The sequence below is a fragment of the Apodemus sylvaticus genome, chromosome 9 (assembly GCF_947179515.1).
Source record: "Apodemus sylvaticus chromosome 9, mApoSyl1.1, whole genome shotgun sequence".
NCBI lineage: Eukaryota > Metazoa > Chordata > Mammalia > Rodentia > Muridae > Apodemus > Apodemus sylvaticus.
The window spans coordinates 91931214-91957046 of NC_067480.1; the positions used below are offsets into that span (position 1 = coordinate 91931214).

General features: G+C 35.9%; 1 protein-coding gene across 1 annotated transcript in view; it reads right to left on the reverse strand.

Moving 5' to 3' along the window:
- Positions 1 to 25833, reverse strand: part of LOC127691971 (regulating synaptic membrane exocytosis protein 1-like) — a 198773-nt gene that overhangs the window by 158878 nt on the left and 14062 nt on the right. Inside the window, exons 2-7 of the mRNA XM_052191865.1 lie at positions 16028 to 16095; positions 13934 to 14044; positions 12088 to 12187; positions 8524 to 8647; positions 5050 to 5096; positions 971 to 1083 (exon numbers count right to left, since the gene is read on the reverse strand). Of these exons, the coding sequence (XP_052047825.1) occupies positions 971 to 1083; positions 5050 to 5096; positions 8524 to 8647; positions 12088 to 12187; positions 13934 to 14044; positions 16028 to 16095 (563 nt within the window). The remainder of the gene's footprint in view (positions 1 to 970; positions 1084 to 5049; positions 5097 to 8523; positions 8648 to 12087; positions 12188 to 13933; positions 14045 to 16027; positions 16096 to 25833) is intronic.

A 25833-nucleotide genomic window follows, 5' to 3' on the forward strand; every position in this document is an offset into this window, starting at 1 on the left:
TGTGTAAGTGTGTGAGCATGAGATAAGTAGCTTAGACGGTGTGTATGTGTGCATGAATGTGCATATGAATGTATGTGTGGTTATGCATATTTGCTTGTGTCAAAGTTTTTCCTTTTGGTAGGGTGACTCTCTTCTTCTAGTTCAATAAAAGTTGTATTGCTCCAAGACTCCCTCTTGCCTAGTCAGTGAGAGGCAGGACTTGAGGGCAAGAGAGAAAGAATCCCTACCAATTAATCCTTTTCTTCTTCCCCCTGCTGTTAAACAACAGGTGTTAACTTCCCCAGAAGCCTGCAGCTTCTGGCTTCAGAATCACTTAGAGTTAAGACAGAGAATAACCAAGCATAGACAGGGAAAGTAACACTTTTTGTTTGTTTGTTTGTTTTCGTTTCCCCCTATTAATCAAGCACAGAGATTTATAAAGTAAATAATATAAAGAGTTAAGTTCCCTCAGTGTTTAATGAAGCGCAGAACTTTACTAAAGGGTTAAGATTTTAGCAGAGAGCAATAAGAATGGAGACCCCAGCACTCCATGAAGCACAGGACAGTAATGAAGAGTTAGGCTTTTGGCACAGGGCAGTAAGATAGAGTTCAGGAGTAAAATAAAGCATAGAGATTTACAGAGAAAGGAAGCCAGTGGTGATCAGCCCCAGAGAGCAAGAGAGCATTAAGTCTCCAGAAACCAACAGTTTCAACATCCAGCCCAGTTAGAAAGCTAAAAGACCCCTGTCTGTAAGACATCTGTGCCCACTTCAGCTCCTCCCATTAAGGTCAGGCAGAGGCAACATTCAATCACTACTTCTACATAAATATATGTGAGTGAAAGGAAACCTGAAGAAATCATCACACAGTGATGAAGTCGGTGATAGTGTCAAATGACTATCTGCTCACTGGAGGCCCCAGAAAGCCAGGTGATATATAATGATGCAGAGAACAATCCCAATCTCATTCACTGCGTATATATAACACATACTGAGAGTTGCCCGGGTAAGACTTGCGGGGCGTCTTTCAGAGCTCCAGGGCTGGTTGGAGAAATAACAGAAATGGAAGGTCTTTCCATCTTCTGAGATTCAAAGGAACTTGAACCTAAAGTGGGAGTAAAAGACGAACATTTGTTAGTGTGAGAAATAAATTCTTGAATTAAATGGTAAATGTACCTGTAATTGGTATGAAACCATAGCTAGCATTGTTTCATGAGTGTCTTTAGACACTTTTCATGAGTGTCTTTAGAACATCTTGGGGTTTGGTCATATTTAGATTATTTAAGTGATACAATGATACTGTATTCATTTGCTTCAACATGAAAGATATGACCATATTTTGAAGGGCATCATTCTGTATTGCCTCTCTCCTAAATCCTATCAATAGACAAGCTTTCTGATTGGTAACAAGGAAAATGGTACCTTCTGTGGTAGTTGTTGTGGCTAATAGGTATTTGCTATGCAGTGACTACAGTAACAAATTAATATGACTGGGTTTGGAGCAAAATGTATGAGTTTCCTTTAAATGCAGATGTCATAATTCTTTTATTATAGGACTATACCTCTTACATTTTATCTTACAAATAAATCTCTTCATCTTCTGAGAATAGTGTTTCTCATTAACTTACTACAGTAATTTGCTTCTTTCAGATAAGGGAGTCTATTGCTCTGTCCCAAGGCACATGCAGAAAAGTAGAGTGTTATGAAATGCAGTCGCCCTGTCAAGTTCTTGACTACACATTCACTCAAACCTGGTGCTTTGAGTGCTAAATACTGTGCTTTGTTGCACAATACTGTGGGATCACATGAAGGTATGTTACCCACACGGTTCTTTCCTACACTGTGAACAGAAGTTATGTCAGCCAAGACTGACTGACTGGCTTATGAGAAGGGCAGTGATGTAGAGATTGGAATGTCAGAGGTTCAGGTCCTTATTTGGTCTCTCTTTAACCCCCAGAGCAGCCATTCCTTGCCCACTTCTATGATAGAACTAGACTGACAGGAGAAAAAGAAGACCTTTGGAATCTAGTTTCAACCAACCCAACATACGAAGTATGTCGTCACATAGCATCTTGAGCCTGTAGATTAGCTTCCTATTGTAACCACCTTTATGTATGTATATCTACCAGTATATTCTAAATATGCCTTGATTTGTTACTTTCTTTGTTCTATAAAACTATACAATGTCAGGAAACTGCTTCCATGTTGCAACATGGAATTACGTAAATATAAACTGCTTTCTTACTCCATGTTCATTCAAGATCAAAAATCAACTGTTTCCTATTTCCTTTGATAAGAGAGCTGTGTGTTTCGTTTCAACAACTCCAAATTGAAGTTTAAGTTAAGACACATGCAGCATTTTGTCCCCTTTTAACTATATGAGATAAAGCTATAAGATATAATGTCTCTTTCATCAGGTTTCTTTACCCTAGACCCACTAACATTTTAGGTCTTAAAACACTGTTGCTTTTTTTTTGCGTTTCTTCTTTATCGGCTTCTATCTCTTGACCCTTATTCTCCTGAATTTCTTTAAGTGATTTTTGTGTTTCCATTAAATGGGTTTCTAGCTTATTCATGTTCCCCTGTATTTCTTTAAGAGATTCATTTATGTCCTTTTTGTGTTCTTCTAGCAGCATCATGACAAGTGATTTTAAATCCAGATCTTGCTTTTCTGGTGTGTTGGCGTAATCAGGACTTGCTGATGTTAGAGAGTTTGGTTCAGACGCTGCCATATTGCCTAGATTTCTGTTAGTAGTGTTCCTGCGTTTGCCCTTTGCCATCTTGTTCTCTGGCATTAGTCAGTCTTGTCTCTGGCTGGTGTTTGAGCCTCCTGTGAGGCTCTAGGGCTATTTCTGCAACACTGGATGGCTGGGTTTCCCCTGTCACAGATTGCTGATGTGATGTCCTCCTCTTGGGTGCCCTTGGAGCCCTAGTGTGCCTTGCCCCAGATTGTCTCTGTAAACCAGGTGGTGCCCGTTTGCTCCTTCAGGGAGTGCTGATGGTGTATGCTGTGGGACCTTTTCTGAGTGATGATCACCAGAACAGGGAAGTGGGAAGGGGTGTGTGAAAGAACAGGGGGAGGGAAGGGAGTGTATGTGACTTTTGGGGAGTGGGGGGCCAGAAAAGGGGAAATCATTTGAAATGTAAATAAAAAGTATATCGAGAAAAAAAAACACTGTTGCTTGTAATAAGGCTGACCTAGAAAAATAAGACAATTATCAATGTTATCAAGTCTATTATTATTTATGGAACTCTCCCCACTTATCTCTTGGTCATCAGAAAGCTCAAAACAAAATCAGGGCCAAGCTCCAGATGCTATGGGAACAAGGTAGAAAAGGCTTTGTGTGGCAACTTGGTCTCTGGTCCCTTCTTCGACACGCTCATGGTTTTCTCCCTTTCTCATCCCTGACCTTATCAGCAACCTAATTTCATAGTCATATAAGATGAATTCTGCATTAATACCTACAGAACCAAACCCCAATTCTAACTGAATGCCAATCATCTCTAGGCTGTGAACCAAATGTCCTTACCTACAAGTGCTGCTATACACCATATGATTTCGCCTCATCCTGAGTGGCTATACTAATAAAACAGACACTTCCTTCACCACTGTACCCTAACAACTGTGCAGCACATCCATATAAGTGAGCTGTACTACACCCGTGACTTCTAATATCACGCGGGTCACTATTATGTGATGCATGTCAATTATTTATTAATGTGTCTAGGCTGTTCCTAAGACTGTGCTGCTATCCAATCAAACTGGAGAGTCAAGCATTACAAGATTTCATTTTGTTGTTATTGTTGCTTGGCTTTCTTGGGACAGATTCTTGCCATGTAGCATGGGCTAATCTTGAACTTGAGATCTCCTGCATCTACCTTCCAAGATATTATAAACCCGTGTCCTAACACCCATTTTTTGTTGTGTACAGTGAACAGATTTATTACTAATAAAAATGCAATGACAGAAGCAGTCCTCACTTTGGTTTTCCTTCTTCTTGAGCTTCATTTGGTCTGTGAATTATATCTTGGGTATTCCAAGCTTCTGGGCTAATATTCACTTATCAGTGAATGCATACCATGTGTATTCTTTTGTGATTGAGTTACCTCACTCAAGATATTTTCTAGTTCCACCCTTTTGCCTAAGGGGAACAAAATACCCATGGGAGGAGATACAAGACAAAATATGGAGCAGAGATTAAAGGAAAGGCCAGCCAGGGAATGTCCCACCTGGGGATCCATCCCATATACCAAACCCAGACACTATTATGGAAGCCAACAAGTGTTTGTTGACAGGAGCCTGATATAGCTGTCTTCTGAGAGGCTCTGCCAGTGCCTGACAAATACAAAGGCAGATGCTCTCAGCCAACCATTGAACTGAGCACAGGGTCCCCAGTGGAGGAGCTAGAGAAAGGACCCAAAGAACTGAAGGGGTTTGCAGCCCCATAGGAAGAACAATATGAGCCACCCAGTACCCCCCAGAGCTCCCAGGGACTAAACCACCAACCAAAGAGTATACATGAGTGACCCATGACTACAGCCACATATGTACCAGAGAATGGCCTTATCAGACATCAATGAGAGGAAAGACCCTTGGTCCTGGGAAGGCTTTTGTTATGTGGGCTTTGATTCTCCAGAGGTATCACCTTGCCTTCTGTCTCTGCTACTAGGTTCTGAAATCTCCTTGATGTTCCTATCATGCTAAGAGACTCCTGCTGTCTCTTCATGGAGCTAATAACATTTCTAATAAAGTCTTACTCTCCAAGAATCTGTCTCAGTTTCTCTGTCCTAAATATAACACTCCCAAATATAAAAGCTGAGCTTTGAGAAGGTCTTCACGTTATAATAAAGGAGGGCACGGAAAGAAAGATCTTTGTATGGCCACAAAAAAGAAAATGGGCAAAAGAAGAAAACTGTTGGTAAAGAAGAATCTTTGCGTTACCTGCAAAACTTGGTATTAGTGAAGACAGTCATATTAATTCATTTACAACAAATGGCTTAGGAAAACGATGAATCTTACTTTGTAATTTAGTTTAATATATTTTTAATAACAAGGAAATGCTATACTCACTGGACTCCAGGGGAGGATGGGAACTCTCAGGGATCCTGGGGATATCACTAAAAGAAACAGATACAGTGAAAATCCCTTTAGGCACTTTACCCTACTTGAAGCAATCACCGCCCATTTTATCTCAGTGCTGTGAAAAAGTCCTTTTGGGTCTTAATGGATGTAGGAATGAAGGAGAGTTACTATTTAGGTAACTACTAATGTGCATGAATATGAAACACCACATAAAAGAAAACTGCAATAAAAACAAAGTTTTTATATATTTAATAGCAAAACTCTTTAACATGGCAACAATCAGATTAATATTGTGGATAAAATCACCACAATATTTTCACTACCAAAACAGCAGGTTTTGGAAATTAAAAACAAACAATGTTAAAGGTAATAGTTTATTTCAGTTCTAGGAAATTAAAATGACACAAATTTTACAAATCAGTAATATGCTTTACAAACACATCTGAAAGAGTTTACTGAGCAAAACAAATGGAAATATCTCTTCATAATAAAATGAAACGGTGGATATCATGGGCTAAGTTAAGAAAATTAAAAGGATGAATTGCTTTGGGAATTAACAATGGTTCAAGCTTGCAACAAAAAAGCGAAACATTTCATGTATGTGCATGTAATATATACATGGCACATAAAATAAATATGCAAATATATGCACTTCATAGAGATTCGGAGCTCTCTCCTGGAATTTGCTGAATACATAGCTATCGCACTCCACGAGTAAAGTGAGTTGGGAGAACACCCATTCCTGCCACGCTTACAAATTACTCCGAAAAACATATATAAGATCACTTCAGCTTAATCTATTATCCACTGAGACCTTAATATCCAATAAGGATTCTGGGCCATCTTAGATTGTGTACTATTCTGTATAAGACTACATTGCCTCTCCTTTTTCAAAATAATTTTAGTAGCAATTTAAGAAGGTTAATAAGATTCAAGTATTAACAGGACACATTAAAGCAGACTGGAGTGAGTATCAAGAGAATTATCAGCATATCAGTTACTTATTTTAATCACTTACCTTGCAACCTAAATTCACTTGGATTTTTTTTTTTTACTCTCATTTCTCTTTTTATACTTTGATGCCTCATCATTACTTTTTGTGCAAACTGATTTTATAATTAGCCATATTTAAATTTTTTTTACAAATGATAAAGCCTCATTCTGCATATTTTATAAAATATATTGTATCATATTGTAACATAATTATCAATTTATATAATTTCCATGGAATTATAATTGAGATTACTTTTCCATTCCTGAAATATAACTACTTTTTTCACAATAGCAATTTCCTCTCCATTCACCTGAGCAAATGGAAACGAGTTATTTTAAAAATTAGGATGCTGACAATTTTAGATCATAAAAGCTTTTGGATATCTCACACAGCAAATTCTTACACAGTCAGCTAAAATCTCAGAATGTGAAACTCTGAAATATTTTATGTGCTACTGATAGGAGGGCCAAGAGAAGTTGTTTTTAAAATTCTAAAATAGTACCAGCTAACCTGGACGCCTGGGCTGGTCTTTGGCCCAGGCACATATGTAGCAGAGGACTGCCCTGTCTGGGCTCAGGGGGAGAGCATGTGCCTAATCCTGTAGAGATCTGATGCTCCAGGGAAGGGGGGATGCTGGGGGGGGTGAGGTGGGGGGTGAAGAACTCAGGGAGGGGCCCCAGGAACGGGGGCAACATTTAGAATGTAAAAATATAAATTAATTTAATAAAAAAAATCTAAAATCATTTTGGGTCACCATTTAACATTAATTGTTTCTGCAAGACCTCCTTGCATGCAGTTCCTTCTTTTATTACAAGTCTTCTTAGCTATTTCTACTCACAAGTCTTGTGATCAATAGTTTCAATAGTGATCAGAATCATAAATATCAGAGAGGTTGTATCTGGAACTTCCCCAAACCTCTGAAAACAGATTGTGCTTTCAATCTGTATTAATCAAGGATTATGAGTTATATCTACAATGATTCCTAAAATCATGTCAATAAATTAAACATTAACATTAAACATTATTATTGAAATTATAATTAGAATTATTCTAATAATGTATATGACAGCTTTGATGCTCATTCAAACATAATATTAAAAGTCATATCCCTCTGGATTCCATACTCCCTGATGGACCAGAGTGTGGATATGCAGATGATTATTTGATATGTATACAAACAACAGTAATATTGCTGCTAATCCAGTCTACTTTAATTGTCTGTTGTTCTCTTAATTTACAATAAATCACTATTTTACCTGAGCATTCTAAATGCACTGTGTATCTCCACAGTTCCCGGAGATCTGTGCAGGGCTTACGTATAAATTTTATTTTTATTCTTTTAATTTTTCCCAATTTACTTACCTCTTTTCAATCTCATATGTACCTCTGCACTAAAACATATAGCAGGTAAAACTAGCATAAATTATGGTGTTATTTTAAAAGTCTATGTGGAAATATATAATACTTTTGGGCATGCCTCCAGTATTTATTCTTTGTTTCCACTTAAAATTGGTGATAAGCTTGACTTTATTTTAGAATTTTATATATTAATATTCTGTGAATATGATCATACATTTTCATTCCATCAGTATTAGGATGATTATGTTTTCCTGTATGTTTTACATTGATAAAAACTCATGGAAACAATGAAATTTAAAGTTATGAGTTTTTCAACATAAGTGTTTCAAATCAGAGCTCTGTAATACCTTGGCAAATATAAATATAATTTGCATAATTGATATGAGAGACACAAAAATTACATGCCAAGAAGAAACTCAAAAAGTGAGCTCACTATAATGACAGAGATGTAAATTCGTACTAAAATTTATAGAATGTTAAATGAATTTTCAGCCTGGAATTTTTGAGTTTGCTGGAAAAAGCTAACATTATGGAGACCTCTAAACAGATAGAAATATTCTACTGTCTTAGATTACTGAATCGTGATTAAGCTGGTTTCAGAAATGCCATGTATTATAGTGATTTAGACATCCAAATATTCAATATCCTATGCTTGCTTTTAAATAAAAGCTGAAACCACTCTTTCATAATTATATGCAAAAATATTTCCTCCTTTATAAAATAAAAATTTATTGGAGATGTATATTATTTAAATATCACAAGAAGAATTGGCTAGTTACTCCCTTAAAGGAAATAACACTGATTATACTACAAGTAACAAAAAATACCAGTAATCATTGAAGGAAAATACTTTGTTATATTTCACTTGTGAAAACTATGTATCAATATTTTTATACTTGTCTATTGTGGACCTTCTAACATAACAGGGGAAAAATTGGTATTCTAATTTTAAAAGTTAAGAAGAATTTATCATCTATTATATATGCCCATAAAAGATTTTAAAAGCTATCCATGTTAACAGGTACTGAATAAATGTATAAACTTCCTTGTAAAACCCTGCTAATACATGTAATTTACTAAACTTAAGAAGTAAGTTTTTTTAGCCTTACCCAATAGGCCTTGAAACAATAATTTCAACTTGAGGTTCTGATTTTGATTCTAAAATAATGTTGTAAACTTCTTCGTTTGTTGCTCCAGGCAGGGGTTTACCATTCCACTCTAGAACTTCATCCCCTTGAATTTAAAAAAAAGGGTATTTTTTTACCTTATATATTCTCTTTACTTTTCTTATCTTTTCTCTTTTTTTAAACAAAAAATGCAAACCATATACCAATAATTTAATACTCAAGGCTTGTCAGATAATGTCAGCTAATCAGTTCTTCTAACCACCTTTATTTTTTTTTCCTTTGGTTTTCTTCCCCCAAATAATACTGGTCACTGAGAATAGTCCAATACAAACTGCCTTTATCTTTTTAGACATACCAGAAATAATATGAAAGTAATCTCATGCTATGGAATGGAAATTAGCACAGCCTGTTTGAAAACATTGAAACCAATGGTTAGCAGCATGCCCTGTAGTAATATAAGAAATGTAGGCGGCTCTGCATGTGGCGGGTTCTTATTAAATGAGCGAAAGGTCTGATTTAGCAACAAACATTTTCTGACATGATGACTTCACCTCTAAGTCAGGCTCCACTGTCTTCACATGATGCACAACAGAGTAAGAAGGCATGGAAGGGTTTGAATTCATATCCATAGAAAAGGTAACATAGGTAGCCATGGCAGTTACGAAGCAAGCAGATGTAAAAAACGGTTGCATGACAGTTAACCCCCTTCCAGATGTTCAAAACGCATACATTCTATACAGAGCATGTAGGGAATACTAAAGGAACAGTGGGAAATAATTTAAGACTATAGAGAATTAATATAGTACTGATTTCACAGTAAGACAGTGCAAGATCATCAAAGGACAGAAATATGATATCCCAATTGGGGGGGGGGGGGGAAGAGCAGAGCAACCCATGGTTGTTATTTGAAATCCAGCTTTATAGAAGACGATTAGGAGACAAAGACGTATTTTCATGAATATATCAGACTTTAAATGGACCTCTGCCAGGGCCCAACAGCTCACAATGGTAGATCCAGGTAAGCTGTTCTCGAGATGGTGGTGACTCTTTGAGGAGCCTTATATTTTGATTGTCATACTTATTCAGTGGTTCTAAAAATTTTAGGTCCTAAAATAATTAAGTACCTAACTAGATTCAGGGTTTAACTAATATTATTTTATGCATGAAGGTAGGCACAAATATAAAGTTTTTAGATTGCATGTCATTTTTATAACAAATAGAAAAACTCTTCTTAAAGTAATTCTTATTTCCTCAGAATTTCTTTCCTAAAAAGTAAAAAGTGTGAGTACTATTTATGCTAAGTTAAAAAGCATGGTTATTCCAAATAATTAAATAAGTTTTAATAATTTGACCTAAGAAGTTACCTAGAAAGATTTTCAAATACACTTAACTGATAAGAAAGGAATGTAATCAATTACATACTTATAATATGTTAGCAATATTCAAAAATATTTTTGACCAAAAGAGTTTAACATCAAAGTTCATTATTATACATAATTAGGTACAATTCATGATGTATATGTATTTAATATATCTGAACAGATGTGCACATTTACAAATATGCTAGGAAATATTTCAAAAGATAGTATTTACCCTCATAGTTCCCATTACATTTTGTTCTTATCACTTTTTCAAATTGATTTTAATACTGAATAGGGGGGCTGCAACCATTATTTTGCTAAAGCAATGCATTGTAAACTAGTCTTCATTATTGATAGTTACCTGGACAAATACCTTTTAATAACACCATAAATTAATACACGCTTTAATCTATGCATAGCGCAATAAAACAATAGAGGAAGTATTTAGTACCATTCACACCATTTGCTAATCCATAGATTATCACCTCAGATAGATGTAGTCAAGAAGGAGAAAAAATAAAAACAATACTTTGTCTTTATATTTCACAGTAAACATATAATAGAGAAGCTCATAAACAAAATCTTTAAATAATGTGTTTACTGCTATCACCAGCGTCCAGTTAGGAAGAGAAGTAGAGTCAGGTTGTAACAAGAGCATAGGAATTTTAGTTATTGTTCTACGGGAGATATATTCATTTATGAGCGTTGAAAGATGGAAAAGATTTCAACAATCTGAGCGGGTAGACAGCTGGTGCTGAGGAAGTATTTTGAGGGGCAGGCAGAAAATTGTTGGAATACAGGTAGACTGACCTTGCTAGGGGTCTCTGTAGACTCACTGTGGGCAGAGCTACAGGTCTTTTGAATAAAAGGATATGCTAGAGGGACAGATTGGTCAACAAGGGGGAGAGTGTGAGAGGTTTACATTTCAAAGAAACCCAGCAGCAGTGAACTGCTTTGACTTGAAGAGGAGTCAGATTATAGACATCTAAAGAAGGTGGAAGTACAATTCCAAATTCCTGGTAAAAGTCAATCAATCAATCAGTCAATCAATAACATCATAAGTGACTTTTAAAAGCTAAAGCTGTTTATATGGAAATAGAAGAGAACTCAGTTTGTACATTATAATATATATCCACTAGTCTCCATCATTGGGTCTACAAAAATTAAAATTAAAAAGCACTTTTATTTTGTCCAAATCAACTGCTGAAAGGGAAAAGCAGACCTGTCTGTTTTACAGTTATCTGAGATGAGCCTTTATCAGTTTAGATTTAAGCTGCCAGCTGGGATCTCTGATCATTAAGAGGATGTTAAAGAAGTGGAAACAAGAGGTGACATCATAGAGAACAACTACCTCACTCACTTCCCCTGGAACCATCTAAGAAAACAACAGCATTCAAACACTGTCATCCTGTTCTCATCTGGGAACCCTGCCTTACACAGCTAATGCTTGCTAGCTTTAGCTACCATGGGATTCCTGTATTTTTTCAGATTTATCCTTGTGTAAAAGATCACCTTTATTGGAGCAGCTACCAACAGTAAGACCACCTACAGTGAGACCAAATAAAACTGTGACGATGATTTCAACTAAAATTAAAAATAAGTTGCTAAAATGAAATTTAAAATGTACTGCTACTGAATACATCATATATTCAATGTCTTCTTTTGTGGGGCAGCTAAGGCTATAGAGAGAAAAATAATAATAACGCCCAAATAGTAAAGAAGTGGCATAATTTGTAAAAATTTCAATTAACCTGTATTTCCCTAAATAATTTGTATAGAAGTCATTATTATAATTGGATTATATGCAGAAAAAACAGTTATATTTCTAAATAATGTTTTGACACATTACAAAGGGCTTAGTGGTGTGGAATGTGCTTTTTACAACTGCTAATCACTTTGGATTTTTGTTTTAGTATTATGATTTATAAAATTGGCATTCAACCATTGTTTTCTGTCTTTGCTTTTATATAAATAAAAGAGATCCCTAATGTTACAGTCTCCCAATTGCTACTTATGCAGAGATACCTAAAATCGAATGGGTAAATATCTGAATCAGAAATAGAGCTGTACCTACACGCTGTAAGAACTTGGTGACGACTCACATATTTAAATGACTGAATGAAGACTGAAATGTTTCAATACACAGACAAAAAATCACTTATATAGAGAAAAAGAGGAAATTTACCTGCTCTTAGGTGTCCGACGACATCTGCCAGGCTACCCTTCTTTACTTTGGTGATGAAAGCACCAAGGCGCCCTAAGTCCGTCATTTTTCCTCCAACCACCTGGGTAATGACAAATTCATGAACTCCTAGCACTCTTTCATGAATACCTTAGTATTATTGACTTAGTATAACTCCTAGCAGAACTAACTGCACACGGTCTTCTAACATGCTTATAACTCAGCACAGGGGCATTCATGAACTGCATTATTTTATTGAAGTAAATACTAGCAAAGCATTATTTTTAAAAGCCACTGTATAGGAAGTTATGTAAGGAAGACTGTGTACTGATTTTTTTATATTGTATTAACAAAGGGCACTGTGATAATTTACACTCAGAAGATAGGCCTAATTGTTGGTTTCTGTGCAAAAAATCCTGTTTGCTCGCTGTGCGCTTCCGCATGCGCAGCTTGGGCCGCGGGGAGACATGGGCCGCAATGAGATACACCAGGCCAAGCAGTTCCACGTGGGACTTTATTTAAGATGGGGAAGAGGTAGCGGGCGGGAAGGAAGGAGAGAAAGAAAGAAGAAAAAAGAGAACGGGAAGAAGTGCTGCCCGGTTGGTTATATACAGGTGGTGACGTAATTACAGGTAAAGGTAGGCTATGGAATTCTGGGTAAACGGCAGCTGTTGCCTTGTCAACAGACCTATACATTGTCTTAATTGTCTCTTGTATGGCGTCACAAGCCTTGCAGGCCTCGGTACCTCCACTAATGCTATCCCTGGTCATGGTTAGTCATGGAGTGTTTGGCGCTATTTGCCCTGAATTTGGTAATCTTCCATATCAAGCTTATGTGTAAGTTGGCATATTTGGGTAAATATACACCCCATGCCTATATCAAATGTTGACATTTTCCTAAATCTGCAGTAGACCTGGGTTCACAAAGACTGCAGATTCTACCCAGGCAAGGCTACCTGGAATGAGTAACATGCCACTATGCAAAGTGTTACACTCTACAAATATAGCTTCAGCATATTTATTTCAAAGCATCTGGATAATGTCATTTGCCATACCTGGGCACCTACACTTGACTCTCAAACATGAATTATATTGTTTAGCATTCGACACTTCTCATTATATCTCGATTCAAGATATTTGAAATAAACCTCCAGGTTCAATTTTACCTGATTCAAGGGTCTCAAATATACACGGTTAAAGATGGATGGAAGAGTGTAGGCAGGTGGAATGGTACTGAATGGTTAAGATTGGTCCACAGTTCTTTGAAACAAAGCTATTCATACAGGCTACCAGATTTATTTAACAGCAAGAGGAGTTAATACTAATGATCTACAAAATATAAATAAGTACATGGATTAATTTTGTTATGATGTGCTTTGGTTCAAACTCAGGGCTTTCATGTATTCCAGGCAAGGACTCCAAATATCAGCTAAACCTACTCCCTAAATTAATTAAAGTCCACTGGTTCTCAACAAGTCACACACAACAAGAACAATATACATACATATATATATATATATATATATATATATATATATATATATATAATGTTCTATAAAATAGGTATATCTTTGTGAATCTAGCATTCTTATTTCTATTGGAAGACAATAAATGTGTTTAAAAGAAACTTTTATACTTTCAACATTACTGTGACAATACTGTTATTAGATAACCTTACCCTTACTAATGCTTTATGCCACTGCTAAACATTTAAGTTAACTGTATCACTGGAGAGAATTTACTTTGAAAAGGAGAGGAAAATACATAAAAGCCAACTGTTGCAAGCTTTGTGAATGCTGTCAGTACTGTACTTTATCCTGGAAGAGGTGCTATGAACCAGTATACATACCTTCAGACCCAATAATGCACCTGATTCTTTGGGCATGGTTGTTCTTTTGTTAAGAATAACACGGCCAATTAATCGGTCTCCCTCTTTAGATGGCTGCCACGTTACCGGATGCTATCAAAACATAAAGTTTAAAAAGTGAATATCTTGTTTTATTTCCTGTAGCTACATTTTTAGGACTTGTAACACAATAAGATTTTTTAGGGGCTAAAAGACACTAGATTGGGAATTCTTTATTTAAAGAGGCTCTCTAGTGAGTTTATCAGACTTCTCAGTTACAGCTATATTTTATTTGCAATGATTATAACGGTAGTTAGCAAAGAGTCTCAAAATGGCTCTGAAATATAACTAATTGAGAGTTTAGTTATACACATAGTTTAGTTTCCTTAGTACCATAGGAAAAACTACATTTGAGTTGTTAATATATTGTATATTTAGTTAATATATGCTAGTTATTATAATAGTTAATATATTATATAATATAGTTAATATATTATATAGCTGCTGATAATATATTGGGCTGCATTGGCTTACCGTACAATTTAACTTTACTTTATGGTTATATAAAAGTGTTACCATTCAGTAGATACCACAGTGAATCATAATATTAACTAGGTTGTGGCATGTCTGTTATGTGCTCCTTTGCTATGAGGATGGGCAGTTGCAGCAAGTCAGGGGTCCCAGCCACTTGTGCACTTTGTAAACAACCAGCACCCTGCAGTGCACTGTGATGGGTTAAGTAGGATAGTTGTGCAAAACACATTTCAACAACAATATTTTACTTTAATTAGTTATTGTGAGGAAGGACATGTACCACAAAGTGCATGAAGAGGTCAGAGGGTAACATATGGTTCTTTCATCTCACAATGTAGGTTCTGGTACCGAACTTGGAATTAAACCTGGATTTAATTACAAATATTGGATAAAAAGTTCCCAAGCTTTCTCCTCCAGCCTTTAAAAATAGTTGCTTCAGAAGCTGAGTTAGGTTAAACACTGTGTGATCCAACAGCTAAAACCTATTCAGTTTCAGATAGCAATGGATAAGACTCTGTTTTTTTTTTTGTTTTTTGGGTTTTTTCTTTTGTGTGTGTGTGTGTGTTGTGCATGTATTTCTTTGTGTTTATGTCCCAGAGTGTGCTTATATGTAAGTATGTGTTTGTGTGTGTATGTGTGTGTGTGTGTGTGTATTGTTGTGCATGTATTTCTTCCTTTGTGTTTATGTCTCCTTGAGTGTGCTTATTTGTGTCTATGGTTATCTGTATGTGTTTGTGTGTGTGTGTGTTTGTGTGTGTGTGTAGGAACTACAGGATGAAAGTCTTTCCAACATGCCCATTGCTCTCTAAAAACATTCCAATGAGAAGAGGTTAAACTAAATCAACCACCTTTGTAACTTGTCCTTATCTACAGAAGAGGTACCACCCAGGATAACTCAGTCCTCCCCCTAGACTGGACTATCTCATTTGCATACACATCATCTATGAAGCAATCTTAAAATTCCTATGCAAGGAAACACTGAGTGCATAAACTCAACCAGGGAGCAAAGGTTAATGTGTAAGAACTCAGAATTCAACTGGATGCCATCACATTACTTAAACATTATTATGGGGTGGGCTTGCTTTTCCAGAGTCATCATTAATTAGGCTTTAAAAAACAATAGAACCAATTGTTCAGCTTTAATAAGATAAACTGTGTAAGCAGCTTTGTTTGATCCCAGGATCTGAATCTCAACAGATCTATTTACTACAAGAATAAAGCAATGCTTTCTTATTATTGAGAAAAGTCATTTTCATTGTAGGCATAGAAAACACTCTCAGAGTTCATGGGGAACATGTTTTAAGTTTTCTTCATTTAAAATTAATTTCATGGTGAAAGTAAAATGGATAAATGTGCTTTTCTTGATTTAAAACTTGTTGATTACTCAGAGATAACCTGCACCCTCTCTTCAGAGTGGTCTTTTTGAATTAAATTAATAAAGGCTTCAATAAAATCTGTAACATTCAGAAAAAGAACATACAGAAAGATGTTTATTTTGAGAGGAACGGAGGATAAACAATCGACATATAAATCTTGAACTGTACACGCTGACAGAAAACTTACCGAACTAATAGGCGATGTTTCCCTGCTGTGCCACGTGGCAGGATCCAGCCAGTAGTAATCCAAGTCACCTGTGCCATGAAAAAGAACAAAAAAGTGGTTAAAATAGAAAATGCACTAATTTCAGCATCATGTCTTCAAGTTCAGGGAAAGGGAGTTTAGGGAATTAAATCATCTGTGTTTGCATCCCAGACTAACAATACACAACTGGCTTACAAACATTACGGCTCGAATCACATCAGTGAAGGAACAAGCAATACAAATGTACTTCAGGCAATCGAGAACCATCCTTGTCACCTGTCATGAATGTCTGAAAGCTACAGGATTCATACTCCTGGCCTGGCATCAGGAAACTCTGTATTAAGTGATAAAGCCTGCCATCTAGTGGTAGAAAAGCTATCCTTCTAGTTGAGAAATAATTAAAAATTTGGGCTCTTTTCTATTCATCCACACTATTATATCCAATCTTTCGAAGTCATGTGGGGGTCCATATCCTCCTTCATTACCTGATGATATGGCACACCTACCAATAATTAAACTATCAAGAACAGCTTAGCAAAGGCTGCATGCAGATGACACTGAATTCAAACAGTATTACCAAAGGCATAAAGAACTTTAAAAAACTCTAACACTGGATACATGGATTTGTAAGTATTTATTTTAATATGCACTTCTAGTATAATGCCAAAGAAAGAAACTTAGAAAAAAAGAAAATTTTAAAGGAAAGGGAGATGTTTTCATCAGATAACAGGCCCGAAAAAACATTTTTAAAAAAATCAGGTACAAATTTACCTTCATGTTCTAATGCCAGATTATCTCAATGAAAAGGTTCTCTCTATGTATCTCCAAATATAATAAAAATTATCAGAGAGTTGGCAAAGTATGCCGGCTAATCCCAAAGCACAGAGCTACTGCTAGCTACCATTTTGGAAAAACACATCTGTCTTATAATTGCATCATAGCAATAAAAAGTTCTTATTGCTGGGAGGCATGGAAGACATGAAAACTGGGGAAACGCAATTCATAGTAATTTCAAAAATTTGTGGACTCTGTCTTCATAAAATCCAAACATTTCCACTCTACTGTAATCTGCAGTTTTCTTTTATGCACCCTGATTTGAAAGAAAATGCCATAAACACTACAATAAATATTGAAATGTTGTATATTAATAGGGATAATGGTAGGTTCTGTGCAAGTATTAATATCAGACATGAGACCAAAAGGAAGCATTTGCTTAAAATATTACTTGTCCTGAGATCAAGATATCTCTCAAAATATCACTTTTTGAATACACAGATGGTACAATATCAAAGTTTGTGAATTTCTTTTTTTTTTTTACTGGATATTTTCTTTATTTACATTTCAAATATTGTCCTACCTCCCAGTTCCCCCCCGCATTGCATCCTCCCTCCTCCTGCTTCTATGGGGGGTGTTACTCCACTCCCACCCCCACCCCGTCAATTCCCCTACTCTGGGGCATCTATCAAGCTTTCATAGGACCAAGGGCCTCTCCTCCCATTGATGCCTGACAAGCCAATCCTCTACTACATATGCAGCTGGAGCCATGTGTACTCCTTGGTTGATGGCTTAGTCCCTGGGAGCTCTTGGGGACCTGGTTGGTTGATATTGTTGTTCTTCCTATGGGGTTGCGAACCCCTTCAGCTCCTTCAGTCCTTTCTCTAACTCCTCCATTGGGGACCCCAGGCTCAGTCCAATGATTGGCTGTGAAAATCTGCCTTTGCATTTGCAAGGCTCTGGCAGGGACCCTCAAGAGACAGCTTCAGCAAGCATTACTTGGCATCCCCAACAGTGCTGGGGTTTGGTGACTGTATGTGGGATGAATCCCCGGGTGGGAGAGTCTCTGGATGGCCTTTCCTTAAGTCTATGCTCCACACTTTATTTCCATATTTACTCTTGTCAGTATTTTTCCCCATCTCAGAAGAACGGAAGCACCCACACTCTGGTCTTCCTTCTTCTTGAGCTTCATGTGGTCTGTGAAATGTATCTTATGTATTCTGAGCTTTTGGGCTAATATCCACTTATCTGTGAGTGCATATCATGTGTGTTCTTTTGTGATTGGGTTACCTCACTCAGAATGATATTTTCTAGTTCTATGCATTTGCCTAAAAATTTCATGAATTCATTGTTTTTAATAGCTGACTAGTACTCCATTGTGTAAATATACCACATTTTCTGTATCTGTTCTTCTGTTGAAGGAAATCAGGGTTCTTTCCAGCTTCTGGCTATTATAAATAAGGCTGTTGTGAACACAGTAGAGCATGTGTTCTTATTACATGTTGGAACATCTTCTGGGTATATGCTCAGGAGTGGTATAGCTGTGTCCTCAGGTAGTAAGTACTATGTCCAATTTTCTGAGGAGCTGCCAATCTGATTTCCAGAATAGTTGTATCAGCTTGCAATCTCACCAGCAATGTAGGAGTGTTCCTCTTTATCCACATCCTCGCCAGCATCTGCTATCTCATGAGTTTTGGTTTTCGCCATTCTGACTGGTGTGAAGTAGAATCTCAGGATTGTTTTGATTTGCATTTCCCTGATAACTAAGGGTATTAAGCATTTCTTTTGGTGTTTCTCAGCCATTCAATATTCCTCAGTTGAAAAATCTTTGTTTAGCTCTGTACCCCATTTTTAATATGGTTATTTAATTCTCTGGATTCTAACTTCTTGGGTTTTTTGTATATGTTGGATATTAGCTCTCTGTAGGATGTAGGATTGGTAAAGATCTTTTCCCAGTCTTGGTTGCTGGTTTGTCCTATTGACAGTGTCCTTTGCCTTACAGAAGCTTTTCAATTTTATGAAGTCCCATTTATCGATTCTTGATCTTAGAGCATAGGCCTTCAGTGTTCTGTTCAGGAAATTTTCCCCTGTACCCATGTGTTCAAGGCTCTTGCCCACTTTCTTTTCTATTAGTTTCAGTGTATATGGTTTTATGGGGAGGTCCTTGATCCACTTGGACTTGAGGTTTGAACAGGGAGATAAGAATCGGTCTATTTGCATTTTTCTACATGCTGACTGCCAGTTGAACCAGCACCTTTTGTTAAAAAACTGTCCTTTTTCCACTGGATGGTTTTAGCTCCATTGTCAAAGACCAAGTGACAGTAGGTGTGTGGGTTCACTTCTGGATCTTCAATTCTATTCCATTGATCTTCCTGCCTGTCTCTGTACCAGTAACATACAGGTTTATTTTTTTTAATCACTGTTGCTTGTAATACAGCTTGATATCAGGGAGGGTGATACAGGACATCCCCAACTAATGAAATGCATATAGTTTCAAAATTAAGAATGTTTGTATTATGTGCTTACTCTCTGTATAACTTCCCATGCTTATTTTTAAGTAGCTAATCATCCACTCCTTAAAAAAAAAAAAAACTAACATGAATACTGAAGTACTAATATATTTACTGACAAACTGGCTATTGCCATTCATAAATGTCTCTCTCCAAGTTCCACATACTTTGTATGAAGACCTGATACACTGTTAATGTCTAGCTCACCTTTAAAATAATCAGGTTCATAGAACTAATAAGACTCAGAAGATGTAGAGGAAAATTTAGTCCTTGATGTGATCACTATTGTAAGAAACCTATAAACTTGGCTCCTTCTTGGCCTGTTTCCTTCCTCTTCTGATGTTGCAATTCTGCATTGGACTTCATTTACTGACACAAGTCTCAACACTTATATATATGCACTGACTACTTTATACAAAAAGTGTTTCTCACATGCAAAGAACTAAAAGGTTAATATTTTTGGTAAACTCCAATGACACTCCTCATATTATGAAAACAGGACTTTCAAACAATGGTGTTCTATCTGCTAAAAGCTAGAAAAACCATATTGAATGTCATATGTATCCATATGTTTTTATAACCTGGAATTGCAGATGTATACTAAATATTACTAAAAAATGAATATGTAAAAAATCAATACTATATCACAGAAAGCTTATTTATTTTAGAAGACATCAAGCCTTTTTGTATTCTGAACATGTTTTAAGTTTCATGGTTGTCTTTTAAATTGCTCTATTTTTTTTTTGCTTGAAAAAAATATGTTAAGATAATTAAAAGCATGTAATTTTAATCTGTTGCTTCTTCTGTTCATGTAATTATGGAATTTATAAAATACTAAAATTTTAAATACTAAAATTTGTCCTCCTAATTGACATTTCTCATATATTGATGATTTAAAAAGACTCAACAAAACTTACTCTAAATTAAAAAAATGCTTCTTGGTAAAGTATTTTCTTTGAGTACTTATAGATAATTAAAGGTATCAACTGATGGGTTGTAGAGCTTCAAAATAAAAATAAATTCATTTAGATTGCTTGTAGAACATGTGCAAATACTTGGTTGCATATTCAGTGTACCTCTATAAGATCTAATTCACTGTTATTAATCCAGAATAAAAAGCACAGCACTTGGCATACATAGCTATTCATATGTAGCTATGATCAAGTAATTTTATAATTATGATCTTTTTTGGGCATTTTAAGACAGTCTAGCTCTTATACCTTTGGAAAAATAGGATAATTAAAGACAGTAAGTGTAGAGTTCTCACTGTAAAAATTTTCATACACTATGCATTTTTAATGTTCAAATTTATTTTTAATTTACAAATAATATCTATGTTATTTGAGTGGGACATGAATCTTATGCAAATCGATATAAAGTTTAATTAGTATGATTAACATATATAATAATTTATTAATATGCATTATTATGATTCCAAATTTCATAGTTTTGATTTCTAGTATCAAATCACAATGGATCCCAATGGAACGAACCAATATCATTGACCATAAATATGTTCTCAATAGAATGCTTTGATTGAGCATGGATATTAATACTATGTTTTAAAACCCACACTTCTCATTTCCTTTAGTAACTATTTGATAATCTATGTGACAGCTATGCTTGCCAAGTTTAGCACATACAAAGCGTGCAAATATTAAAGGAAAGTTATTCACCACAAAGTCATGTGCTAGTGAAGCATTAGAGGTGTATTTCACATCATGTTAAGAACACATATAAGGCATATTCTGACATCATTAGCATGAATGATGACACACCGGACCATACAAATTTTAAGGCTGGTTAACAGTAACTGCAACACCTTTACGACTGTGTTTCCTGCCATCTCAAGAAGCAAACCAATCTTCCTAAGTAGACTACATGGCTGTCACACTTAAAATGTAAACATCACAGACTTAAATCAAAAGCAATTATTCACCCTTCAAGGCATTTCCTAAGTTCTTTAAACTGATTTATCATTTGCTTATTCCTCTGTAACACTGGTTCTCAAATGGATGACCCCATTGGGGGTCACATATCAGATAACCTGCATATCAGATATTTACATTAGTATGCCCAGCAGTAGAAAAATTATAGTCATGGAGTAGCAAGAAAATGATTTTGTGGTTGGGAGTCACCACAACATGAAGAACTGTATTAAAGGGCGGCAGTATTAGGAAGCTTGAGAACCTCTGCTTTATAAATAAAATGTGTGATAAATCAACCAAAATTAGGAGAAATTAAACTATTTAAATATAGCACAGGATAGAAGTAAAATATCCAATTTTCTGAATGTGCAGAGATTGTGTATACTGGACAGCAATTCACTGGTAAGAACAGGAGTTAAATTTATGTAAGGAAATCAGTTTCCATACCATGTACATGACTAGTACATAATACAGGTCATTTGGGGCTATATGATGATACAATGTGTTCATTTAAATGAATTAAATGCCAAGAAATTTGCATTTTAAGAAAAGTCAACTGCAAAGCACTTTCATGTTTTAAATGAGATTAATTAACTCAGTGAAAATGCTCTCTCCATGTATCTCCAAAGAGAATAAAAATTAGCAGAGTATTGGCAAAGTATGTCAGCTAATCCCAAGGCACATAGCTACCAGTATTTAGGGTACATTTTCTTTTGAGAAATTTCATTTTATAGACAGGAAATCTGAAACTACAAACTAAGGTGTAAAAGTACCATTTCAGGTAGTTTGCCAATGTTTTAAAAGTTCTCTATAGCAGGAAGGGGCCCTGGTTTCAAATTAGACTAGATACTATCTAATAAATAAGCAGTATTTTGTTATACAGCGAAGTCCTCAATTTAATTCACATTAGCAGTCAACTGTAAAAAAAAACAAAAACAAAAACAAAACAAAAAAATATTTTATAGGATTTATGATACAACATGATAATACATGCTGTTGTGTGTAACTATTAATCACATAACCTTTCAAATATCCCAAAGGCTACTTTATAAATATATAAAATATATAAATAAAGTATATGTTATATGTTATGTTATATATGAATATAAAATTAGCAATTGTGTTAATGATTTAATTACCATCTTTCATTAAAGTCAGCCTAAGTTCTTATGAAAATGGAAATATCAGTCCCCAAACACTTTTTGGTTAACCTCATTCCAAAAAGACAGCTTTGATGCTGAAAACATTTATAGGCAAACACTGCATAATACCTCAAGTTTATATCTCTAGACTTGAAGCAGAGTCAGAGGCGTATTGGAACCATTTGTGTTTTGCATGAACATCTTCAATAATAAGCAACTTGAACCCTATTGAGATTTAGCCAAGCAAAACAAATAAATGCCATAAATATATGCACACATGCACACATAAGAACGTATCCTTTCTTGGAAGACCTGCATTGTCTCTAGCCCATGGAGGTTTTGTTAGAACATTTTTTTCCTAAATGCCTATTACATATTCCATACCTATCCTTATATCCATATAAAACAGTGCATCTTTCACCTCTTGTCAACAAAGCTTCTTCTTAATCCATATGACACTGCCACAGAATCCCCAACTGGTCAAAGATGCAGAGAACAAATCATGGTGGGTGTCTAGACTCAGCTGATCCACCAATGACATCACTTGAACACCTAAGGCTTGGAGACCATGCCAGCCAAGGAAACAAGAAAGATTATAGGACAAGGTCTACTATAATGCAGTGTATTCTATTTACACAGGAAGCTAAATCCATGGCATCTCAACAATATGTTTGCTTATATAAGATCGACCTAAATGGCAATGCCCACTGACATTGAATGTCTACACAAGAAATTTCACAGATTTCCCCACATGAAGAGGTTGAGGCAATTGATAGCTTCTCAGAATTGAAGATACACTCTTTTCCAGGAACAAGCCCCCCCTGATAAGTTAACTAATCAAAGTGGTCATCCTTAAACACAATGTACTAGCTGGTTGGGGAAGAGTCTCTTCTGATAAGTTATCTAATCAAAGTGGTCTTGTGTGTCAACTTGACAGCTTCAGTTGGGGAAGTGCTTCCAAGAGATACAGGTGTGGGCATTTTCTCAATTAGTGATCAAGGGGGAGGGTCCCTTGTGGGTGGTGCCAACCCTGGTCTGGTAGTCTTGTGTTCTATAAGAAAGAAAGCTGAGCAAGCCAGGGGAAGCAAGCCAGTAAGAAACATCCCTCCATGGCCTCTGCATCAGCTCCTGCTTCCTGACCTGCTTGAGTTCCAGTCCTGACTTCCTTTGGTGATTAACAGAAATGTGGAAATGTAAGCTGAATAAACCCTTTCCTCCCCAACTTGCTACTTGGTCATAATATTTGTGCAGGAATAGAAACCCTGACTAAGACATAAATATTTACAAATAACCATAAATGGACTTCAACGGGTTATATTTATATGTACATATATGTGTATAACAATAATAAAGAAGTGGCCATTACTTTGGGAGAACAGAGGAGTAGCAAGAAGAAGGTTAGAAATTATAATACCCATATATGAAATTATAAAAATTATAATTGTAAGCCAACACACACTAGAAATATGTTTTCTTATGACTCAGTTCTCATGTATGAACAAACCATCCAACATGTTAGTGTTGTAAAGACACAGCTGCCCTCTCATCATAGCAGCATTATTCCCATGTTTGAAAATTTACCCCAAAAGGTAAAAAAAAAAAAGTGGGCCAGAGAGAAATTTCGGTTTTATGGAACCCAGGCCCAGTCCTAAAGGTGTGCACATCATGAGTCACCAGAGGAATGTAAAAGTAAGACAAAATCGAATGCCAACTCTCACCTGTAAAAATGACTTTTTTTTTTTAAAAAAAGATCAATGTGGAAAATATGTAGAAATACTAGAATCTGTGTGTACCCTGAGAGGGGTGTTCTTTACTATGTAGAACACTAATGGGGAACTCTGAAATTACAAATACAACAATATGATCTGACAAGAACACTTCATGGGATTTAGCCAAAATAACTGCAATCAGGATTGTAAGTAAGTAAGTAAATAAATACATAAATACATACATAAACAATAGAGACACCTATGCCCACTGATAGGTTAGGAAGTAGAAAGAATAGTGTATATGCATACAATAAAATATTACCTTTTTCAAAGTAGAAAGCCTCAATATTGTGGACAAAACATGGATGGACATAGAAGACAAAGTGAATCAACAAGCCACAGAAAAGATATACCATTCAGTATGGCAATCCTAACAGTCAAACACAGAAGCCGAGAGGGATGTGATGTCAAAAGACTAATGGCTATCTTTGTTAAAGGCCCTTGTGGAAAATATATAGAATTATTGGAATCTGTGTGTATGCTAACTAATAGGAGTGTAAGTTGGCATTGTTACTATATAAAATGGTAATGGGGAAATCCCTACAATTTTCAGAGTTATCCAGGGTGGTGTTAATGTCCTCCCATCCCCCCTTTCTCTCAAAAAAGAAATCACCAACCAGTTCCTAAAACAAGGAAGTGATGTGTTAAAGGAATGCCCTTGCTGAATTCCTCTGAGAATATCAAGGGTTGGGGAGGGGGAGATACTCTGCTGTTATCAGTCAACAGAGTTAACAGCCCTGCAGTGTATGTGCACAGGGATACTATGGATTATATCTTACTATGGGCTTGATCATCAATATGCATTTCACAAAGTGCAGAAAGAGAGTTGGGAGAGATGGGTATATTCATGCATTCATTAGGGTCATGGTTTAACAGGTAATTCTTTCTCCAAAATTATCAATTTGCATAAAGTAAATAGGTAATATTTTAAGCCAATAGTGCAGTTTAAGAAACTATAATTACACTTCTTAAATTTCTCTTCTCTGTCTTTTTATCATATAACTAATGACACTATTCTTCCACATTGGAGTATAAATTCAATATTTAATTAAACTGACTTAGTTACTAAGATGACTCAAATAAGTGCACCAATTACTAATGATTACACTAATGAAGTGTCAAATTCAATGCTTAGATTCAGAAATTATTTATAGTGTACAGACACTCCGAAGCTGAACAGCCCTTCAACAGGGATCAAATATTTGTCTGAGAGTCTGAGGTGCAACTTTGATTCTTAATTTTTTAGAATATATGAAGGTAAATTTGGAAACTGGCCCAAAGAAAGAGGATGGCTTTAATGGATTTAGTATACTACTCAGCAATTAGAAACAATGAATTCACAAAACTTTTAGGCAAATGGTTTGATCTGGAAAATATCATCCTAAGTGAGGTAACCCAATCACAAAAGAATACACATGGAATGCAATCTCTGATAAGTGAATATTAATTAGCCCAGAAGCTTTGAATACCCAGGGCACAAATCGCATAACAAATGACTCCCATGAAGAAGTATGGAGAGGGTCCTGATCCTGGAAAGGATTGATCTAGCATGGGAAGGGAATATAAGGACAGAGAAAAAGGAGGGAGGTGATTGGAGAAGGGATGGAGAGAAGAAGGTTATGGGACATATGGGGAGGGGGGATCCGGGAAAGGGGAAATCATTTG